Raw genomic sequence first — 18,087 nt, forward strand, 5'->3', positions numbered from 1 at the left:
ACAAAATATAAAGTAATATATTTTTGATACATTTTCATACATATGAAAATTCACAATTTACTTACAAGTACATAGCTTAAATGTACTCTATTACTTCTCACCACTGTTCTACATAACATGTACACTTTATACAGTTTGTGGTTTAACATGTACAGGTTAATGGCATATGCCTTTTCACTTGCTTATGATTGTCTTTTTTGTCTTACTTTCTTTATTTCTATATTAGCCTTTCTACTCTTTTTGACACATTTATGCACCTCTGGCCATGACATTATAAAATGTAACATTGTAAATGTGGCTAAATTGAGCTATAAGGAGGTGAACTTAAACCATCCCTATAAATATGCAGCTTTGACACTACGGTGCAAGCAGACATCTTCCCACAATGTTAAACTAACGTAGTGACTTGGACAAAGCACTGCAAGGTTGATGAGTGGACATTAATGAGTCTGTTCAAGGTTATCCACCGCTGTAAGCCACCTCTGATGATGTGTCTACTACTGAATTCTGGGTAATGAAACCTGACAAGTGTCTTTTGACTGACACTGTGGGGTCAATTTACCCTCAGACAAATTACACATCATTGGTAAAAAAATATATATACTATATGCTTTATGTAAGAAACATTATGGACACAAACAGTACAAACAGCTACAATGCATTTGTACAAACTACTTTAAAAAAGGCCGGTAGCCCTTGTTGTATATTTTCTTATGAGGTGCAATTCAGTTCAGCAAGATAAATAACATGCACCTCAGCTAGCTATTATGAAACATATTTCCAGGGCCTCAAATAACAATGGGACACTGTATTGTCCTTTTTTGATGTAAGGTAATCTAATCTGGGACCGTTTACAGTTCTCTGAAATGTGAAACCTCACTGGTTTCAAGTGCCCAGGACTCTTAAGAGCTTCATGCATGTGTCTCTTTGTGTGTCATATTGTTGTTTTTTATGTTAAAGCAACAGCCCTGCCATTATCATTTCATACGGATGCCTGAAACAGCATGCCCCAGTCTGCTGCCACTTAATTACCTTCCAGTCAGCCTGAAGAAATCTGGCTCTGATCCAGGCAGACTCTCTGGAGAGGAGAGAGAAGTACATCTAAGCCATTGGTTTCAATTTACCATGGGACAAATATTGCCTAAACATGCAAACAATAAAAGGAAAGTCCACCCTAAAACAGAATTCACATGGCACTCCATATCAATAATTTATCTACATCTATAAAAAGAAAAATATTTCTCTTAAAATCAAGAACATCACGATACTAATTGATTATGTCATCAGGTGTCACTTTGGACCACTGACAATTAACTGACAATTAATTTGCTACTGACCCTGTGGGCTCATATAATCTCTGGGTGAAATATTACACCTACATTTTTTTGGAATTTAATCAAGGTTTACAGCTGTGAATCAGGATATAATCCACAAAACAACAATTCATCTTATCGAAATCCCCCTGAGGTGTACAAAATGACATTAATATTTCTATTTTAGGATGGATTTTCCCTTTAAGAGGCCAGCGACTCAGCTGATTCATGATTAATGTGGTGTCCTGAAGCAATATTATAGGCTGATTCTATACACGGGCTGTGTGTGTGATACAGACAGTTTTTCATACTCTAAAAGCTTGTGTAACTGAGTTATGTATTGCGACTTCAGCATTTATTTCATGCGTGGACTACTGTCGTCTAACATGGTTACTGTAAGTAGCATTTACACATGGCACACTATAATTATGCAGGATCAAGTCAAGTAATCATGCAAGTCTTTCCACCACAGTCTGATCTGTTGGCCGCTGAGCAGCTCCACTGAAGCAGTTGGAAGTTAAGAGCCTTGCTCAAAGGCACTTCAGTGGTGGCAATCAGGTAGGCCCAAATTGGACTCTTCCATTTTCCCCACACAGATTAAGCCTAAGTGGAACTTGATGCTGGTTAATGTTTCCACAACCTCTATGCAAGTAACCCATGTCTGATAAGCTGTGGTCATGGCCGGCTTAACCTGTTAACCTCTATTTACTTTTCCTATTGACCCCCAAACAAACTGAAATACTGCCCTCTGTGCATTGTGTATGTACCCGCTGACCTTCAAGTGCTCCCAGCAGACAACACATGGCAGCTTTTCTATTGGCTCAGAGACCCTGAGGCCTCCTGCACTGGAATAATACTACAAGGTTCTATGTGTGTCAGTTTGCGGTGATTTGGTTAAACAGGAGGATGCTGTACGATGCAATATTAAAATAACTGATATCTGTTTTGACACAGGGTTGCCCTGGTGCACATTCCCAAATATATTTGCATTTAATCATGCTTTACCAAAACCAGATACTTCACAGTGAACCAGGGTAGTTGCTTGGTAAACTGGTACAGAGACTTCAGCAATATCTGAATGCATAATTTTATATAAAATGGTATACATGTGAGAATTATCACTAGTGCTTCAATTAAACCAAAAAAAAGGGGCCAGTACCCACATTCAGCAGTTGCACGACATAATCATTGCCTACAAAAAAAAAAAAAGCAATAGGCACAGCCCTTGCTTATCTGAACTCCTTTGTTCAGGTCCATAAACCCTCCCGCCCACTATGCTCTTCAAGTGAAAGTTGTCTGGCTCCTCCGCCGCTGAAGGGCTCTAAGTCTCAAACTAGACTCTTCTCGTCTGTAGTGCCCCAGTGGTGGAATGAACTTCCAACCTCCATCAGATCTGCTAAATGACATTGTAGAATTGTTTCTTAGACATATTTATTATCTTATTATGAATGTCTTATGTAGGGGTGACCACATATAGTCGACTTTTCGATGATTTGATTTGATGAGCCTGATTCGACTGCCAATCTCACACTCAAAAATGTGGCTGTGAAATAATCATTCGGTTCATGGTATATGGGGGATCTGAATGTCTGATTTTTACATACACTTGCTTGTTTTCTCCCATTCAATCCTGATATACATACAACTTATCGTGGTATAAAGAGCAGTATTTTAATAATATTGTTAACAAAAATTAGAATAAATGTACCTGTGTTTAAAAATCAGAAGTGCTGGTACTCAGTAATGGTGAGTACAGGCCCATTCCAACCAACTCTGCAGTTCAGCTTGGTCCTGCTTATTGCCAGCTCATGGTGTTTATGGCCTGAAACTTTACTGTTTCGGTTCACTCTCACTGCTGTCATCAGCTTTGTTACCGGATGCAGCAGGCAGCTGATAAAAACTACCTGCTGAGCAACAAACAGCGGACAGACAAAGTTAGCAACTAGCTGATGAATTCATTGGAGCATATTGCAGCCAAAGAGCCTCACATTTCCCTTACGAGCTGGTGGCAATATACATAGGGCGAAAGGAGAATATTGAGCTAATTTCTAAGTAGCCAGATGCATTTCTTCCATATGAATGTTAATGTTGCTCAATATCTTTAGAATGAACGATAGGCAAGTATTTGCAATTAGGTTTACCAAAACAAATAAAATATAAGATCATGATATATAATGTTCTGATGTGTTGGTTGTTTGTCAAATGGCCAAAAAAACCCAACCCATTAATATTGCTTTAAATTACTTCTTATCTGGTTCTTAATGACAATTAATGTCCATAATGTAGCATTACTGCCATTGACTGGATTTAAACTACAATCTCCACTTTCTAATGTAAATAAAACAAATAGCCCTTCTCATCCATTTCCGACTCTGCTATGAATTCTCTATTTTCCATGTGTTTGGGAGCCTAAAAGCTTCTCTCAGCTGCAGCTGCACAACTTCTCCAGAGACTCTCACAACACCCAGAAATCTTCTTGCTGCATCTATAATTATGCCAATTTTCTCAGATTTCCTTTCCACTCCAGCAGTATAGTTAATTACCGTCACCAAAATGGCCCAAAACTCAATCCTCACAAAAGCAAAACTCCTCACGCTTTCTCACTGACTTGTCCTCCTTAGCCTCCTGTCTCCCACCATACCTTGTCTTAACTACCTCCTCATGCATTATGTCTTTTCTTAGATTTAGCCCTGAGTACTTCTGGCTTTGGACAATTTGCTTCCCATGCTGCATTACTCTTTTTGCAAAGTGAATTAAGGTTTTACATCTTGGGATTTTAAATATTAGCAGCCAATTACCAAACATGCTATTGCATTGTTCCTACAAATGTCCTTGACATGAAAAAAAAAACATCTCTGGTCCCAGCACTTGTATGGTAAGCCATATGGTATGTTGATTTTCTCTTGTGGTAAGAGGACTGCAACTGAAACAATAACACAGAAATGGATGTAGGATGTTGCGTTTTATTAACTGTTTGACGTATGATTGAAATGTTTTCACACTTCACTTTACCTGCTACGGGAAAGGGTTTTAAGTGACTGTCCCGTTTTACCTGAACGCTTTGGATAAAATGGGACAAAACATGTCAAGTGTCATTTACTCTAGTTAATTTACATTAGATTTAATGAATTATTTACTGAAGTGTTAAATTAACACGCCATCAAGGTGAGGTAGGGTTCCTTAAAACCAAACGTAAACTAGCTGGCTTTACATGTCCAAAGTTTTTAAAGTATTTTACTTGGCAACACATTTTCTTTAAGATTTAACTTTATTAAAACAACAAATGGACAAGTTTCAGAAATGTTGTGTTTACAAAATAAATCTGTAATTATAGAGACACAGGGGACTACAGGATGAAATAAAATAAATGTTAAAAAAATATCTAAAATATTGGTATTTATATAGCTTACAGTAGGCCTACATATAGGCGGCTGTTTTGGATTGTTTTTGAATTTGGATATGAAGGTAATGTAGCCAATATGGAAATCCAGCTCTATTAAGTTTGAATGTATTTATTTATAAGAATTTGGATGTATCAATGTAAAATTTACTCAAAATAATAAGAAAATTAATTCAAGATTTGTTGACTTTTGTCATATTCAGTAAATTAAAAAATATATTTTTTTCCCCATAGTAATACAGGTGCATCTCAATAAATTAGAATATAATGGTTCAACCCCCCCAACCAAGTATTGAGTTCATATAGATGGCCAACATTTCCATATTAAACATACGTTTTAAAATTGGTCTTTTGTAATATTACATTTTTTTTAAAGCACTCAATTTTAGGTCTTCATTAAATGTTTGCCATAATCATGATGAAGTTAATTAAATTAAGACAAGAAATGTTTAATTCTGTGTGTAATGGATCTATATAATGTGTTATTTCCACTTTTTGAATTTAATTATTGACATAGATAAACTTTTATATGATATTCTAATTTATTTAGATGCACCTGTAAAGTTTATATAATATTTGCAAGTTGTTCATACATGGGCAAGACCATGCATCTTTTTGATTTATAACAAAACACCTGTGTGGCAAAAGTCAGAAAATTACCTGCTCTTGCTTATTTGGGCAGTCCTCGTAGGACCCCTGATGGTCCCTGGACCCCACGTTAGGAGCCCCTGCTCAGGGCTATCGCTGCCACAAATACTGAACTAATAACCCAGTTTCACTGGGAAACACATTTTCTATCAGAAGCATGAATCATATGGCTTTGGTCTGCTGTGTGAGTCGTGCTTGTTACTCATTTTTAAGTGGAAAGAGAGATAGATGCTTGCAGGCAGAAGCAGTAGCAAGGTGCTCATCTGACGCGCTGACGTCACCAAATCTTTGACAGCACTTCCTGGAGTGGTGTTTGTTGTGGGAAATAAACGCCGTGGTGCTGAACTGGGGATTACATTAAAAACGGCAACAGGGACGGCACCAACTACTACACTGTCCCACCCCCGGAGCTTGCGGTCGCGACAGCTTTCGGCCGGTGTCAGATAAGGCAGAAGAAGTGACGAGGTGGAAATATTGTCGGACAGTGAAGCAGCCAGAGCCGCAGACAGCACGGAGTTGTCGCGATGTTGTAGCTAAACCATGGACAGCAGAATAAAGTAAGCCCCTTGAGTTTTGTGTTTATTTTTTACCCCTTCCTCTCTGTGTCGCTTCTTTGATATAGAGCTGTCGAGCTAACGGCTAGCGTGTGGTCCCACAGCCCGTAACGTTGACTCGGGGCTGATACGGAGGAATGTTTGGCCGTAATTTGAGCCATCTCCAGCAGTGGATTTAAGCGCCAGGCCAGCTGGCTCCACAGCATTTGGGTCAGTCTGTTGCTCTTGTCTACTAGCTGACCACCAATTAGCAGCTTCGCTAGCCAAGCAGACAGCGTTAAATACGTTACATCTGGTGGACACGACACAGAGCAACGTCTGAGACCCAAGTTTGTCCAGATATGTTGTCAGAGATAAAGAAAACTTCTAAATTTTTGCATAAAGCACCGGCAGCTTAAGCTAACATGCTGGTATTGACACAGTCGGCTATTGACAGTGTGACTCACATAATGTAGGACACCACTATGTGATTTTTAATATAGCTCAATGCACATGTGAGGGAATTCAACACAGTTGCTACGTGTGCCAATACTGATTTCACACTTGTTGCCCATGATAAAAAAAGACGTGTCCAGATTTGTCTTTGATTATAACTTTAACCCTTAATAGGGCACTCATTGAAATACTTGCAAATTCCAAATTTCAACCCTAGAGAATATTGGAGGATATTACATACTGTCAGAATGTTGAACTGTGGACTGTGTAAAAAAAAAAAAAACATACGGACCCGGGGAGGGGGGTAATATTTCTAGAGAAAAAAATAACGAGATCTAAAGTGGTAAATCTACAAGAAAAAATGCGCAAATTTCTGAGATTTAAAGTGGTGAATGTGCGTAAATCTGCGACTTACGATCTACTTTTTGTAGATTTGCCACTTTAATCTAGTAAATTTGCAACTTTTTTCTCGAAATATTACCCACCCTCCGAAAGTTTGTATTTTTATTTTTATTCATACTTAATATGCCCTGATATGCTGTCATAGCCAAGTTCTCCTCGTACAAGTCATTGTAGAATAACTCTAATTGTACGACTGTTTCTTGCAGATTTTTTTCTAAATTTTTCACTTTGACATTGGAGGTCAAGGTCAATAAAGTTATTATTATATTATTATCATACTGATTGGTCAGATGTCATGGTGTCACTGTCTGTGACGTAGCCTGATCTTGCTGATTAGCTGGAAGAAATCCACGTGGTTCTACGACAAAACAGAGAGACATGGGGACCCCATTTTGATATCCACTTAAGTTACCAAATATAGTTCTTTGCCCGACAAAGGGTTAAAGACACCTAATTTGTGATGGGAAAATGTGGTGTTTGGTTTCTTTAAAAACACAAGAAAAGAAGACAATTGTTTTTATAATAAACTTGGTGATGATTTTGGCAAAATTCTTCATTCATAAATGTAAATGAAGCAATAATATTTATTTAAAAAAAGTTTTTCTAAAGGATGTCACACAGTATATGTCTCTGATACTAAATTCAACTAACAAAAAAAGCTATTAAGATGCTCAATGTATGAATGCTTGTCACTGGTTTTGTATAGTCTGATAAACCCCCTGGCTCTTTATCCGCTACTGTTTTATTTGTGTATCATCCCATGTATATTGAATTATTTGTTCTGTTAAATGTTCATTTAAATAAACAATAATAAAAAAGGTTTATAAAGGCTAAAAAACTCCCCGAAAACTCCCCCCAAAAACCTGTTCATGATTGTGTGTAACAACAGCTGCCCCCTTATCTCCCCTGAGTAAACACTGTTTTGTTCTTTGCAGGGAGAATCCAGAAAGAACATTTGATCTGGTTGTACAGGTGGCATGTCCAACATCTGAAAATGAGGGTAGGTGATGTCATTGTTTCCATTAATAATTTGACATCTATAAAAAGACAGGTATTTTCCACAATTTTGAAAAAAAATATTATATTGCCAATATTGCAATAAAATTTTGGGAATTACAATTTGTATTTATGGTATGATTTTTGCAGGGATCTGTACCAATCAAATATGTTTTCTTAAGTCTGTAGTCCAGGACATCTCTGCAGCGCCACCATATTTTATTTAAAATTGTATTCTGACACACATTTCACCCTCAAAAAATATTGTGCTCCTGTGAAAACGGCATACTGCGATTTCGATAAGATTTTGATTAATTGTTCAGCAGTAATTACACCATCAGCTGTCACTTTAAAGAGCTGGCCCATTGACAATGAATCTGTTACTGACCCTGTGGGCTATGATCTCTGCTTGAGATATTATTATTACCTAAAAATGTTTTAATTTAGTGAAGGTTTACAGCTGTGACTCAGGAAATGCACCCATAAACAGGAAATTGTCTCATTTAAATTCCCAAACACATTCTTGAGGTGTACAAAATTATAGAAATAATTTTTCCTTTTAGGGTAGATTTCCCCTTTAAGAGGCCAGTGACTCCTGAGTCCTGAAGCAGATGTTAATAGTCATATACATTATGGGCTGATTCTACACATGGTTTGTGCGTATAACACAGTTTTCCATACTTTTGCAACTAAGTTATGTTTTGTGACTTTATTTCATGCATGGACTACTGTGCTTGTATAGATATAACTACAAGCAAAAATGTGATTGAACTTTAAAATGCCATGCATAATCAATAGGGGCAGAGATGAAAGATTCATCGATTCATTGATTATTTCCACAGAAAAGTAGCTTTTCATGACATCTGTCATATATAATTTGATGAAAACTAGCGGACAAATTATTTTAAGGCAGCTTCACATAATTTACGTTCTGACCCTTCCATATGGGAGTGAAGCTGGAGTGAACCATTGAGGCATCATTTCATGTAGACTATTTCTTTATCAAATTACCGAAACATGCTAAATCATGATATATATAGTTTTGAAGATATAAAATGATCAATAACAAGAAAGAAGATTTTGGCCGTCTCACCCAGCCCTACATCTATTAGTGCTAAAATGATAAGTTGGTTGGCATAAAATGAATCGTCAGCAATTTTTGAATAACAGGCCATTCATTTAAGTAATCCATTAAGTATGACTGTCCTCACTTTAATATATCTGTTAACTGAATATCTTTTGTTTTTTGGGTAAAATATGACATGTGAAGATATCACTTGGAAATTTTGTGGGACATTTTTCTCAAATGTCTCACCAACATTTAATTGATTTATGATACAATTTAAAAGGGTGACAACACAACAATAAAAATAGTCATTAGTTGCCTTAACATCCTTTGCGATAAAGATGTTTATGTGTGCTTGCCAGTTGTATCTTTTTGTAAGCTGTGTGTTTGTAAAAATGACTGTTTGTAGTGTAATTAAAGTAATTGTAAGGCTGCACAGCCAAGATGTCATGTTACGTTGGCAGCAGTGTTTTTGCACAGTATTTTAAGTCAGACAGCAAGCGTCACTAAACTACACTGCATGACTGAGTCCAGTCTTGCACAATGAGAGCAATCATTATGTCTGCAGTTTCATTACGTGTGCTCCAGAGTTTACTCGGTCAAAATCCTGAAGACATGAGAAGGTCAAGGCTGAGTTCAGCTGTGCAATCATCAGAGATATTAGCTGCTTTAAGACCTTGATTAGTGTTATGCATTCTTCATTTATTTAACTGATTTACCACTATTCTGTTATTAAGCCTGACCATATGTTAACCAGTGCAGGCATTGCTCTTGTAACCATGACCCCCACAAAGACTATTTTAGAAAGATCATGCTTGGGTCAGCAAGCTGCATGAACCATTCTGCTGTTTGCAGGTCAAACATTCCAGCAGCGACGGCCGGGACAAAAAGTGTTCAGACTAGTCCAGGAAATGACTGTGGCCAATGAAGAACAACACCATATTCTACCTTTATGAATATGGGAAATAATGTAACCTATATTTCACATCAATATCAAGTGTCGGCCATAAGTCAAATATCATGTAAAAACATTTTCACTGTACATTACACCAGCTGTCTTATTTTGCCCACTCAGGTTTGACGTTAAAGAGGTGTTATGTGGACGGTTCACTCGTACAGCTGCTGAGCTGACCAGAGTAGACTGAAAGTTGTCCTTGGATGTAGATCTGATATTGGATTTTAAACCATACTCATAAACCACCGGCTTGCACTGTAATAACTGACTTCCCCCCACGTATGATCCAGGGTCAGACTCATATCCGGACTCCCGGTCCCTGGAGCACGGCTACAGAGCAACGTTTGCAAACCCCTCAGGTCAAATTGAACATGCGCATTCTGCTCAGTCATTTGACTGAAGTGCTCTCTTTGCCCTGCGCGAGTCCTGATTGGATATGAGAATGTCTCTGCTCAGGACGTTGTTATCATGTAGATGTACAGTGTTTGCCTGCATAGGTTTAGGGTTGTGGTGGATTGTTTTTTAAAGGAGCAGTTTCAGATAACCATTTGAGGAATGAATCACTTCTCTCTGAATCTGATCAATTTCCCTTTCTTTAACTTTGCTTTAGTTGACATCTGTTTGAAATGAAATGCTTCTTGAATGCTAAAACTGTGCTGTCATTGTACTCCGCCTGAATGGAGCAATTGTGCACATGCATTAGGCCTTAAAATTTCTGCTGTCTTATAGTAATGTATGCATCTGTCTTAATTCTGTGGGGCTTACATTTATTATGAGCTGAAAGGGTTAATGCTATGAGTCATAACAGAACAGCTTTGGCCAGTTAAACTGAAACCTCCACAGTCACTCACCACAAACTAGAGCCGTTTCTCCTACAGCCAAACATTAGGTGCTTTGCCAAAAAGCACCACTTCACATTCACACATTATCTTCCCACTAACTCACTGAGGCAAACAAACAATAGTGCAACCATGATAGACTATAATTAAATTGTCATAGCAACATGGTGCAGAACATTTGAGCATTTGGAGAAGTGGTGGAAGGTTTCAGTTTGCTCATATTTCTCATATCTCCTCCTCACAGTTCAGGGAATACAAGTTTAATTTTAGATTGATTTTGGCTGCATTTCAGTTGTTTTGCACTCCCTCTATCAGCCATCCAGTTTGTAACAACATGCCTTAAAGTGACTAAAAGTGTGTCCTCTTTGAGTGACTGGAAAGCTTTGGGTGTGCAGGGTTTTGCTGATGCTGCATCAATGTTTTGCCACTCTTACCACATCCTGGTCCTGCAGGTCTGAAACTAGATCCATGCACTATAGCATGCATGATACCATTATAATGTGGAGGGTACTCCACTTAGTTTATAGCCATCATGAGCAAATTGCAGTGAAACCTGTACTGCAGACAGACAAATATGGCTTAACTCTTTATAGATGGCCAGTCCCGCTGTACCTCAACTTCCTGTGTTAAATGGGTTTCACACCTTCTGTGTTCAGCGATATATGTGAAGACAACACCCACATGTTTGCAGACAGGCCTGCAATAAGGCTAATTTTTAGCTGTACATGGTGACCTTTCAAAGTCATGGCCTTAGAATAGATTGTTCACTCATTATAAAGTTAACATTTTGCCAAAGAAACTGTGCAAAGCTTAAGTCCACAACTTAATATTTCTCTGTATGACAGGCTCTCTTCAGCCCACACCTGATTGCTGAATTATTAATATCAATGTTAATAATTCATCAATAATTAATTAATTAATCACTGTGAAGATTTGAACACACAATATATCAACTGACAAAGAAAATTGGCACGGGAAACTGGTTCCATCTGTGGGGGTGGTTTCTGTGGCTGGAGCTATGCTCACTGTGATAACCGTGCCATGTGCACCAGTTCACTGTGGCTGCCTTCTTCTTTACCTTTGCAAATTTGTAATTTGCAAATTGAGGTACAATAAGCAGCAAACAATCCATCCTTGACTATATTCTTCAGGGATGTCGAACATACAAGTCACGGGCCAGAACTGGCCCACTGGATCACTCGCCCGCCCTAAGTAGACCGTGTTGTTCCTTATACTCTGTATACACATGCCATTATGTCACTTCCACCATGTTCTTCATAATTGCTATGACCAGGTGGCAGGAATATTGCCAAGATATGGTGCAGTGTGCCAGCAAAGGCAGGAAAAAAGAAAACTGCAAGCCAGTTAATATAGATCGAAACAATGTTCCTTTTAAACCTGCTTTTCAAATGTTTAAGAGAAAGGGAAAGCACTTGGTATGTTTGTTGTACTTAAAGCATACACATTTTGGCTAGTAATACTGAATGTAATCATAAGGTGTTTACAAGAAAACTCCACAGGGCACCTTTAGGGAAGTTGCTTGAAATCTGCATCCCTCGTACTAATCATCATTAAAGATGGCGCAAAGGTGGAGTCGCCATCTCAGCACATTTTGTCACTTAACATTTCCAGTAATAAAAACCTGACAATGGTCCAATCTGAAATCAATTCCACAAGATTAAACTATCTTTGTACTTTGTTATGAAGTGCTCACATTGCTCGGCCCTGACTGGGAAGTACACTGCGAGCAAAGTCTCATAAGAGTCCTGAAGATCTGTGATGTTCAGCCAAAAGCCATTCAGCTACTCTGGATGATATGGGCTTTGCTGCTATTGATGTATGACCTTTTAGTCCTCACATCAAGTCTCATTCACAGACATCCAGATCAAGTTTTTGCCTTACTGTGGTCAAGGAGAATACTATTTGTAAGTGTTTAACAAAAAGCATGTCAACTCTGCCAGTGTTCTGAGTTTGTTCGCGTTGGACAAAGTCCCAATTATTTCTCCCATGGGTTGTTTGATTTTTCCCGTCCTTTGGCAAACACTTGTGGTGACAACACTGGTGCAGGTAAAAACAGAAAAGTCCATCACCTTACAGATTTGATTATAATACAGTAGTAATTAAGATTTGATGAGAGCAGCAACATTCCTCAACAGAAGTGTTGCTGAGGGAAAAAAACAACAAGAAAATAAAGCTCACAGCTACAATGGTGGCAGTGTTCATATCTGGACTTGGCTTCACACTTCTAACCATGGATGTGTCGATAGATGACAGACACTGGCCCTTTTTCCTCATGCAGGTCCATGGAGACCTGGCCTCCCTGTTCAGCCCGAGCTCAGTTCCGCTTAGCTCTGTTGGCTCAGTGCTCTGTGGATGCTCAGGCTGTGAGCGAGCGTTGCCTGAGAGCGTGACTGGCATGCTAGCTACTAGCGGCCCTGGCTACATAAAGCCATATTGATGTGCTTCCAAGATGCTGCCAAAGCTAGCAGATGACGCTAATGCTGCCAAGGCAGTAGGTGGGGACAGATGCTACCTGTCCTCGCCCGCTCCCTCCAGCCAGATTGTTCCCAGTAACAAAGCAATAAACTTAATAGATCAGCGTATCAATTTTACTGCAACATTTAGGCTGCAATTAGGGGAATGATTTACTGTTTTACAGAAAAAAAAACTCAATAAGAGCAGATTGGTTTGCACTGATGCCTCACAGGACTACGGTGTTGGGTTAAAACCTGGCCCTGGTTCTTCTGTGTGGTTTGCTCTACATGCTCTGTCTGTGTACACTTTTCTTTTTCTGCATTCCTCCCTCAGTTCAGTTCCGACATGCAGGTCAGATGAATTGGGAGGTCTAAATTGTGTGAATGAATCTCTGAATGAATGTGAATGTTTTTCCTTGCCTTAGGGTAGACTGACATTCTTCAAAATCTGCACCACATATGACACCCTCGAGCCTTAGAGCATCGGTGAAAGTACTTGTTGTTATCTTGTTATTTCATGTTTGTGCCTGTCAGTTGTTTATCATTGCGCATATGTTTTTTTTTTGTCTGAGATAAGTGACAGGTTTATTGTCTGCGTCAGTATCTCAAGATCGCTTCTCCATAGTATTAAAAATATGCTGCAGGACATTTAAATGTTAAAGTATACTTGCTAGGTTTGGGGACCAGAAAGCCATAGTATAAAGTAGACACACTTCTTTCTATGATTCACGTGACCTTATTGCTTCACTTTGTCCAACTATTAAAAGTTACTTTTGTTCTGTATCCTAAGAACATTTTCGCTGAGACCTAGAGGTCTCATAGTGTCACCTACTGTTCGCTAGCTAGTTATCAGTCTGCTTCCTTCTCTGCTGTAGCCCCCTCAAGCAGCACTGTGATGTTTTTTTTTTCTCCTTTGCCTCTCACCCCTTCCCATTTCCACCCTTCATATTCGTAGAGCAAAACTCCTGTGTAGTAGAACTTTTAGAAAAGGTTGAACGTTGACATTCTGCAAAATGTCAGAATTGCTCCTTGACCCAAGCTTTGTCGGTTCTGCAGTCTGATTGGATTCCGGCTGCGTGTTGAGTTCACGGCGGGCTCACACTCAGACAGGAGGCCATTGGAGTACTAACAGATGCAATGGCAGCAAGGAGGGTGTTGATTGGTCATTAGAGAGGCCACTCTCCTCCACTAACACTCCTGAGAGGACCCCGGGGTCTCACACTTTGTTTATCTCACAACCCTTCTGCCTTTCTCTTTTGTCTCACCCATATGACTTTGCTAAATTGGCTCTTTTACACAGAATCAGACACCATCCAAGTCTTTGTTGTCTTTTATCTGTTTTCTCTGAAGCGAATTGAGGAAGTCTCTCAATTTCCCTGGTATTGCATGGTATGGTGATGATGACCGTGAACTTTGACAAATCCCCTCCCACTCGATGTCCCCTGAGTGTCTCTTGGAACATATATGTCCCACATTCTAACTTTTAGCCACCTTTCTCTCTTTTTGATTGCATTCAGGGTGGTGGTTGGTGGATATATTTCATGTGGCTTGTTAATGTGCTGATGTCCTTTTTCTTTTGTGAATACTATTAATGACATGATACTGAGAAAATAAACATTTGGTGGGCATTTGTTTTCAAAGTGTTAATGTGGTACAGTTAGCAATATCTGACCAGCACGGTCTGGATAGAAATTGAAATTACTCTAATTAAATAAGCCACTTCAATATGTTTGTGTTGGTGATAATACATTCCTGAAATCTGAAAATTAGTTTTGCATCATTGACACTGAATTTGAAATTTGGTTGATTTTTGTGGAATAGTTACATGTTCACAAACCAACTCCAGGCTGTTGTTTCATTTGATGATGTGAATTCAGTTTCTAGCATGGATTTTACATTAAATGGTATTATTTTCCTCACAGTAAGATATAGTACTCGTTTTCGTTTTGGTTATCCGGATGACAAAGGTGGCCAGCAAGTGTTAGTGCTTTTCCCAGTGCTCTACAGCCTTGTTCTTTTGTTCGTGTCTGGAGTCATTTGTAGCTCCCTGCTCGCAGTCACTCATCCATTCACTAAGTGTGTGGTAGCCTGCTGCTTACTGGGTTTAGTTCCAGCTCTTTTCTTATTTAAAGGAGATGGAAGCAAGTGTTGTCCTTACATTTCACCCTGGCCAGTTCTGTAAGACTAAAAATATATGCCTCGGCATTGAATTCACTGCTGGCCAGTGCAGACACATGACATGTGAGTTGTTACCCAGGTAAGGGCACCCATGAAATCCAAAGCCAGAAAAATTTATTTTTGTTTTTTTGGGGGCCAGAATTAGATTTTTTTTGTTTATGTAGGTAACCTACAAATTAGGGGTGTAATGATACATCAATCTGAATCTATATAACAATTCAATGAATCCAATATCATCAATACATCTTAAAGATGTACCTTGTTTTTTAAAGTCAACCTTTGCAGTCTTGTAATTTAAAATAATAGATTGATTATCATTTAAATGTCTGGAAGATCTCAGTAAAATTTTCAAATAATATTTTAGTAGCTTTTTGTGAGATGATATAATTGTAACTGAAAACAACTTTCTTGGTTAGTCTTTCCACTGTTCCAACAATCACCAACTCTGCTTTGTTTGAAATAAACCCTTAATTTATCAAGTAAAACATGTTTGTGAACCGAGTTTGCTTTAGTGTGTGCCAGCTGACCATTGCATTTGCATATGGAATAAAATGACAAATCACCCACAAAATTGCCACCCAAAAAACACACAAGCGATTTACTCATTTGCCGAGAGCCCACAAATTCCAATCACCCAACCCTAAAAAGAACATTATTTGCACTTGTTCATCTGGTTTTGGTGGTCTGGCTGCAGGATTTGAAGGAGAGGGCTGTTTTTATGGACACAAAACTCACTCGCTGTTCTTCTCTGCCCATTCATTCTGTTCAGGAACAGCTGCCTTTTTACACATTTCCCTCACACTTTGTATGTCCCGTCTGTCACTCTGCTACCTGTTCCTCTTCTTACATAGCAACTTTTTCTGTCTGATCACACATTTTATTTGCACAGTTACAAACAAGGCGCAATCTTTCTCGCTCCCCTTTCTGATTATCACCTGCTATGACAGGGACAGACGGGCCCTACAGGGAGAATGGAACGCAGGAACAAGTCGCTGGGACTTTTCAGGTTGTGCCATGTGACCCTGCTACACTCGTGCTTTGGCAAACACACACACATACATCCACCAGCAGCAGGACAGCAGTGAGTGGACTTCCCTGTTGTTTCTTCAGAGAATGATTGGCCAGAGCTTGAAGAACTGGGGCAAAATGAGATGGGGCGGGGTGTGGGAGGAAGAGTGGGAGATGGGGGGAGAGAGGATGAAGGGAGTGGTGGATATGCTGATGGCAGTAGTCTATAAACTGAGAGGTGAGATACTGAGGGGGCTGCTGGCTGAGCTTTCCCACTCACTGACGCAGTACTGAAACTCCAGGGGCAAACGTTTTTGTGTGTGTGTGATAGCAGGTACATGTTAAAGTGAGTAGTGTGTGTTGTGCACGTATGGCTTGTGTATGTGCATGCACGGCTGCACGGATGTGTGTGAGTGTGCACAAGAAGAGACACAGAGGCTGTGAGAGCTGCAGGAGGCTCATCTGAATTCACTAATGCTGCCAGACTGGGAGAACATGGAAAGACTTCTAGGCACTGACGCTCACAGGCTATTTTTAGACTTCCCCTTTCCACGGCGAAATAGTGGGGAAAAGTAGGGACCCGATCAATGATTTAAAACGAGATGATTTTGATGAATGCAGAAGATTTTCATCACATCACCCCCACTTTCAGCCTCACAGCATTGTTGTTGGTGGCTTGCTTTTTGTTTTGTGTGCGTCTGTGTGGAATGTGCTGTGCATCTCTGTGTGATGGCAGATGAATTTATTCCCTTGTGACCACTCTTAAGTTATGCTCCAGAGAGCTGTGGGAATTTTACGTGTTTAAAAATAAAAGGCACGAAGCAAAGGCTAGGATAACGTCCAGCTGAATTTAGCTTCCAAAAAACATCTGTGTCATCTTGAAGCTCAGCTCTTCTTCACATGTATCATGTCAAAGAATGACAATAGATGGCCAGGAGTGTATATGTTCAGCACAGCAGATGGCACAAGCATGTACACACACACACACATGCACAACCCCACAAACACACACAAGTATTGTGAGTCAAAGAACAATGATTGGCTGGTTCTTGTGCATGTAATACCAATGTGGCCTAGTTTAGCCCACAAATGAACAGGATTAGTGTAGCTCCTGCTTTAATGTAGCTTTAGTGATGTTAATCTGTCCCTAGTCTGGCAAATTGGATTTCATAAAAAAAAGAAGAAGCTGTGCTCCAAAAATATGCTGACTTTCGTGACTGTCATATTGAGCAGATTTTATAATGACAGGATTTTAACAGGATTTGGGGTTGACTCATGACTACATCAACCTGCCCACTCCTCTTGTCGTGTGCAGCAGGAGTGATATTCAAAACCATAATGCTGTTCTTATAAAGGATTCAAACCATATTAAACAGGACATACATTTCTTTGAGATTTTCCCCTTTACCAACGAGTCCCAATATGCAGACTTTGACTGTCTTCTTAAAGTCAAATGTATGTATTATCTGTATTGTTTTATTAGCAAATGATATATAATGTAAAATGATGGATATTCAGCTTTATTCAGAGGACACTTAAAAGGACAGTGATTTCTGGAAAGAGACATTTTATTTTATTAATTTATTTATTTATTTGCTGCTTTGAACACCAAGCAAAGTGCTATATAGCCCCATTATATTTGAGGGAAGGCAGTTATTTCTGCAGCCCTTGTCTCCACATTTGGGCGACACTGATAGATTGCACAAGTACAAGAATATTGACTAAAAATTAGAATGAGAAAAATAAAGATAAGACTAAAATTGATGTTAGGTTGAACTGTCCGTTTAAGGCTTTCCAGCGTTCTTTAAACCCCACATTT

General features: G+C 39.1%; 1 protein-coding gene across 3 annotated transcripts in view; it reads left to right on the plus strand.

Moving 5' to 3' along the window:
• The first annotated feature begins 5,679 nt into the window (after positions 1–5,679).
• The window catches only part of dennd1b (DENN/MADD domain containing 1B), a 123,745-nt gene continuing 111,337 nt past the window's right edge, over positions 5,680–18,087 (plus strand). For all 3 annotated transcript variants that reach the window (XM_059340317.1, XM_059340318.1, XM_059340321.1), the window contains exons 1-2: positions 5,680–5,918; positions 7,688–7,752. In XM_059340317.1, coding sequence (XP_059196300.1) covers positions 5,902–5,918; positions 7,688–7,752 — 82 coding nt within the window. In that variant the 5' untranslated portion in view covers positions 5,680–5,901. The remainder of the gene's footprint in view (positions 5,919–7,687; positions 7,753–18,087) is intronic.

Source organism: Centropristis striata, chromosome 9 (assembly GCF_030273125.1).
Source record: "Centropristis striata isolate RG_2023a ecotype Rhode Island chromosome 9, C.striata_1.0, whole genome shotgun sequence".
Taxonomy (NCBI): Eukaryota; Metazoa; Chordata; class Actinopteri; order Perciformes; family Serranidae; genus Centropristis; species Centropristis striata.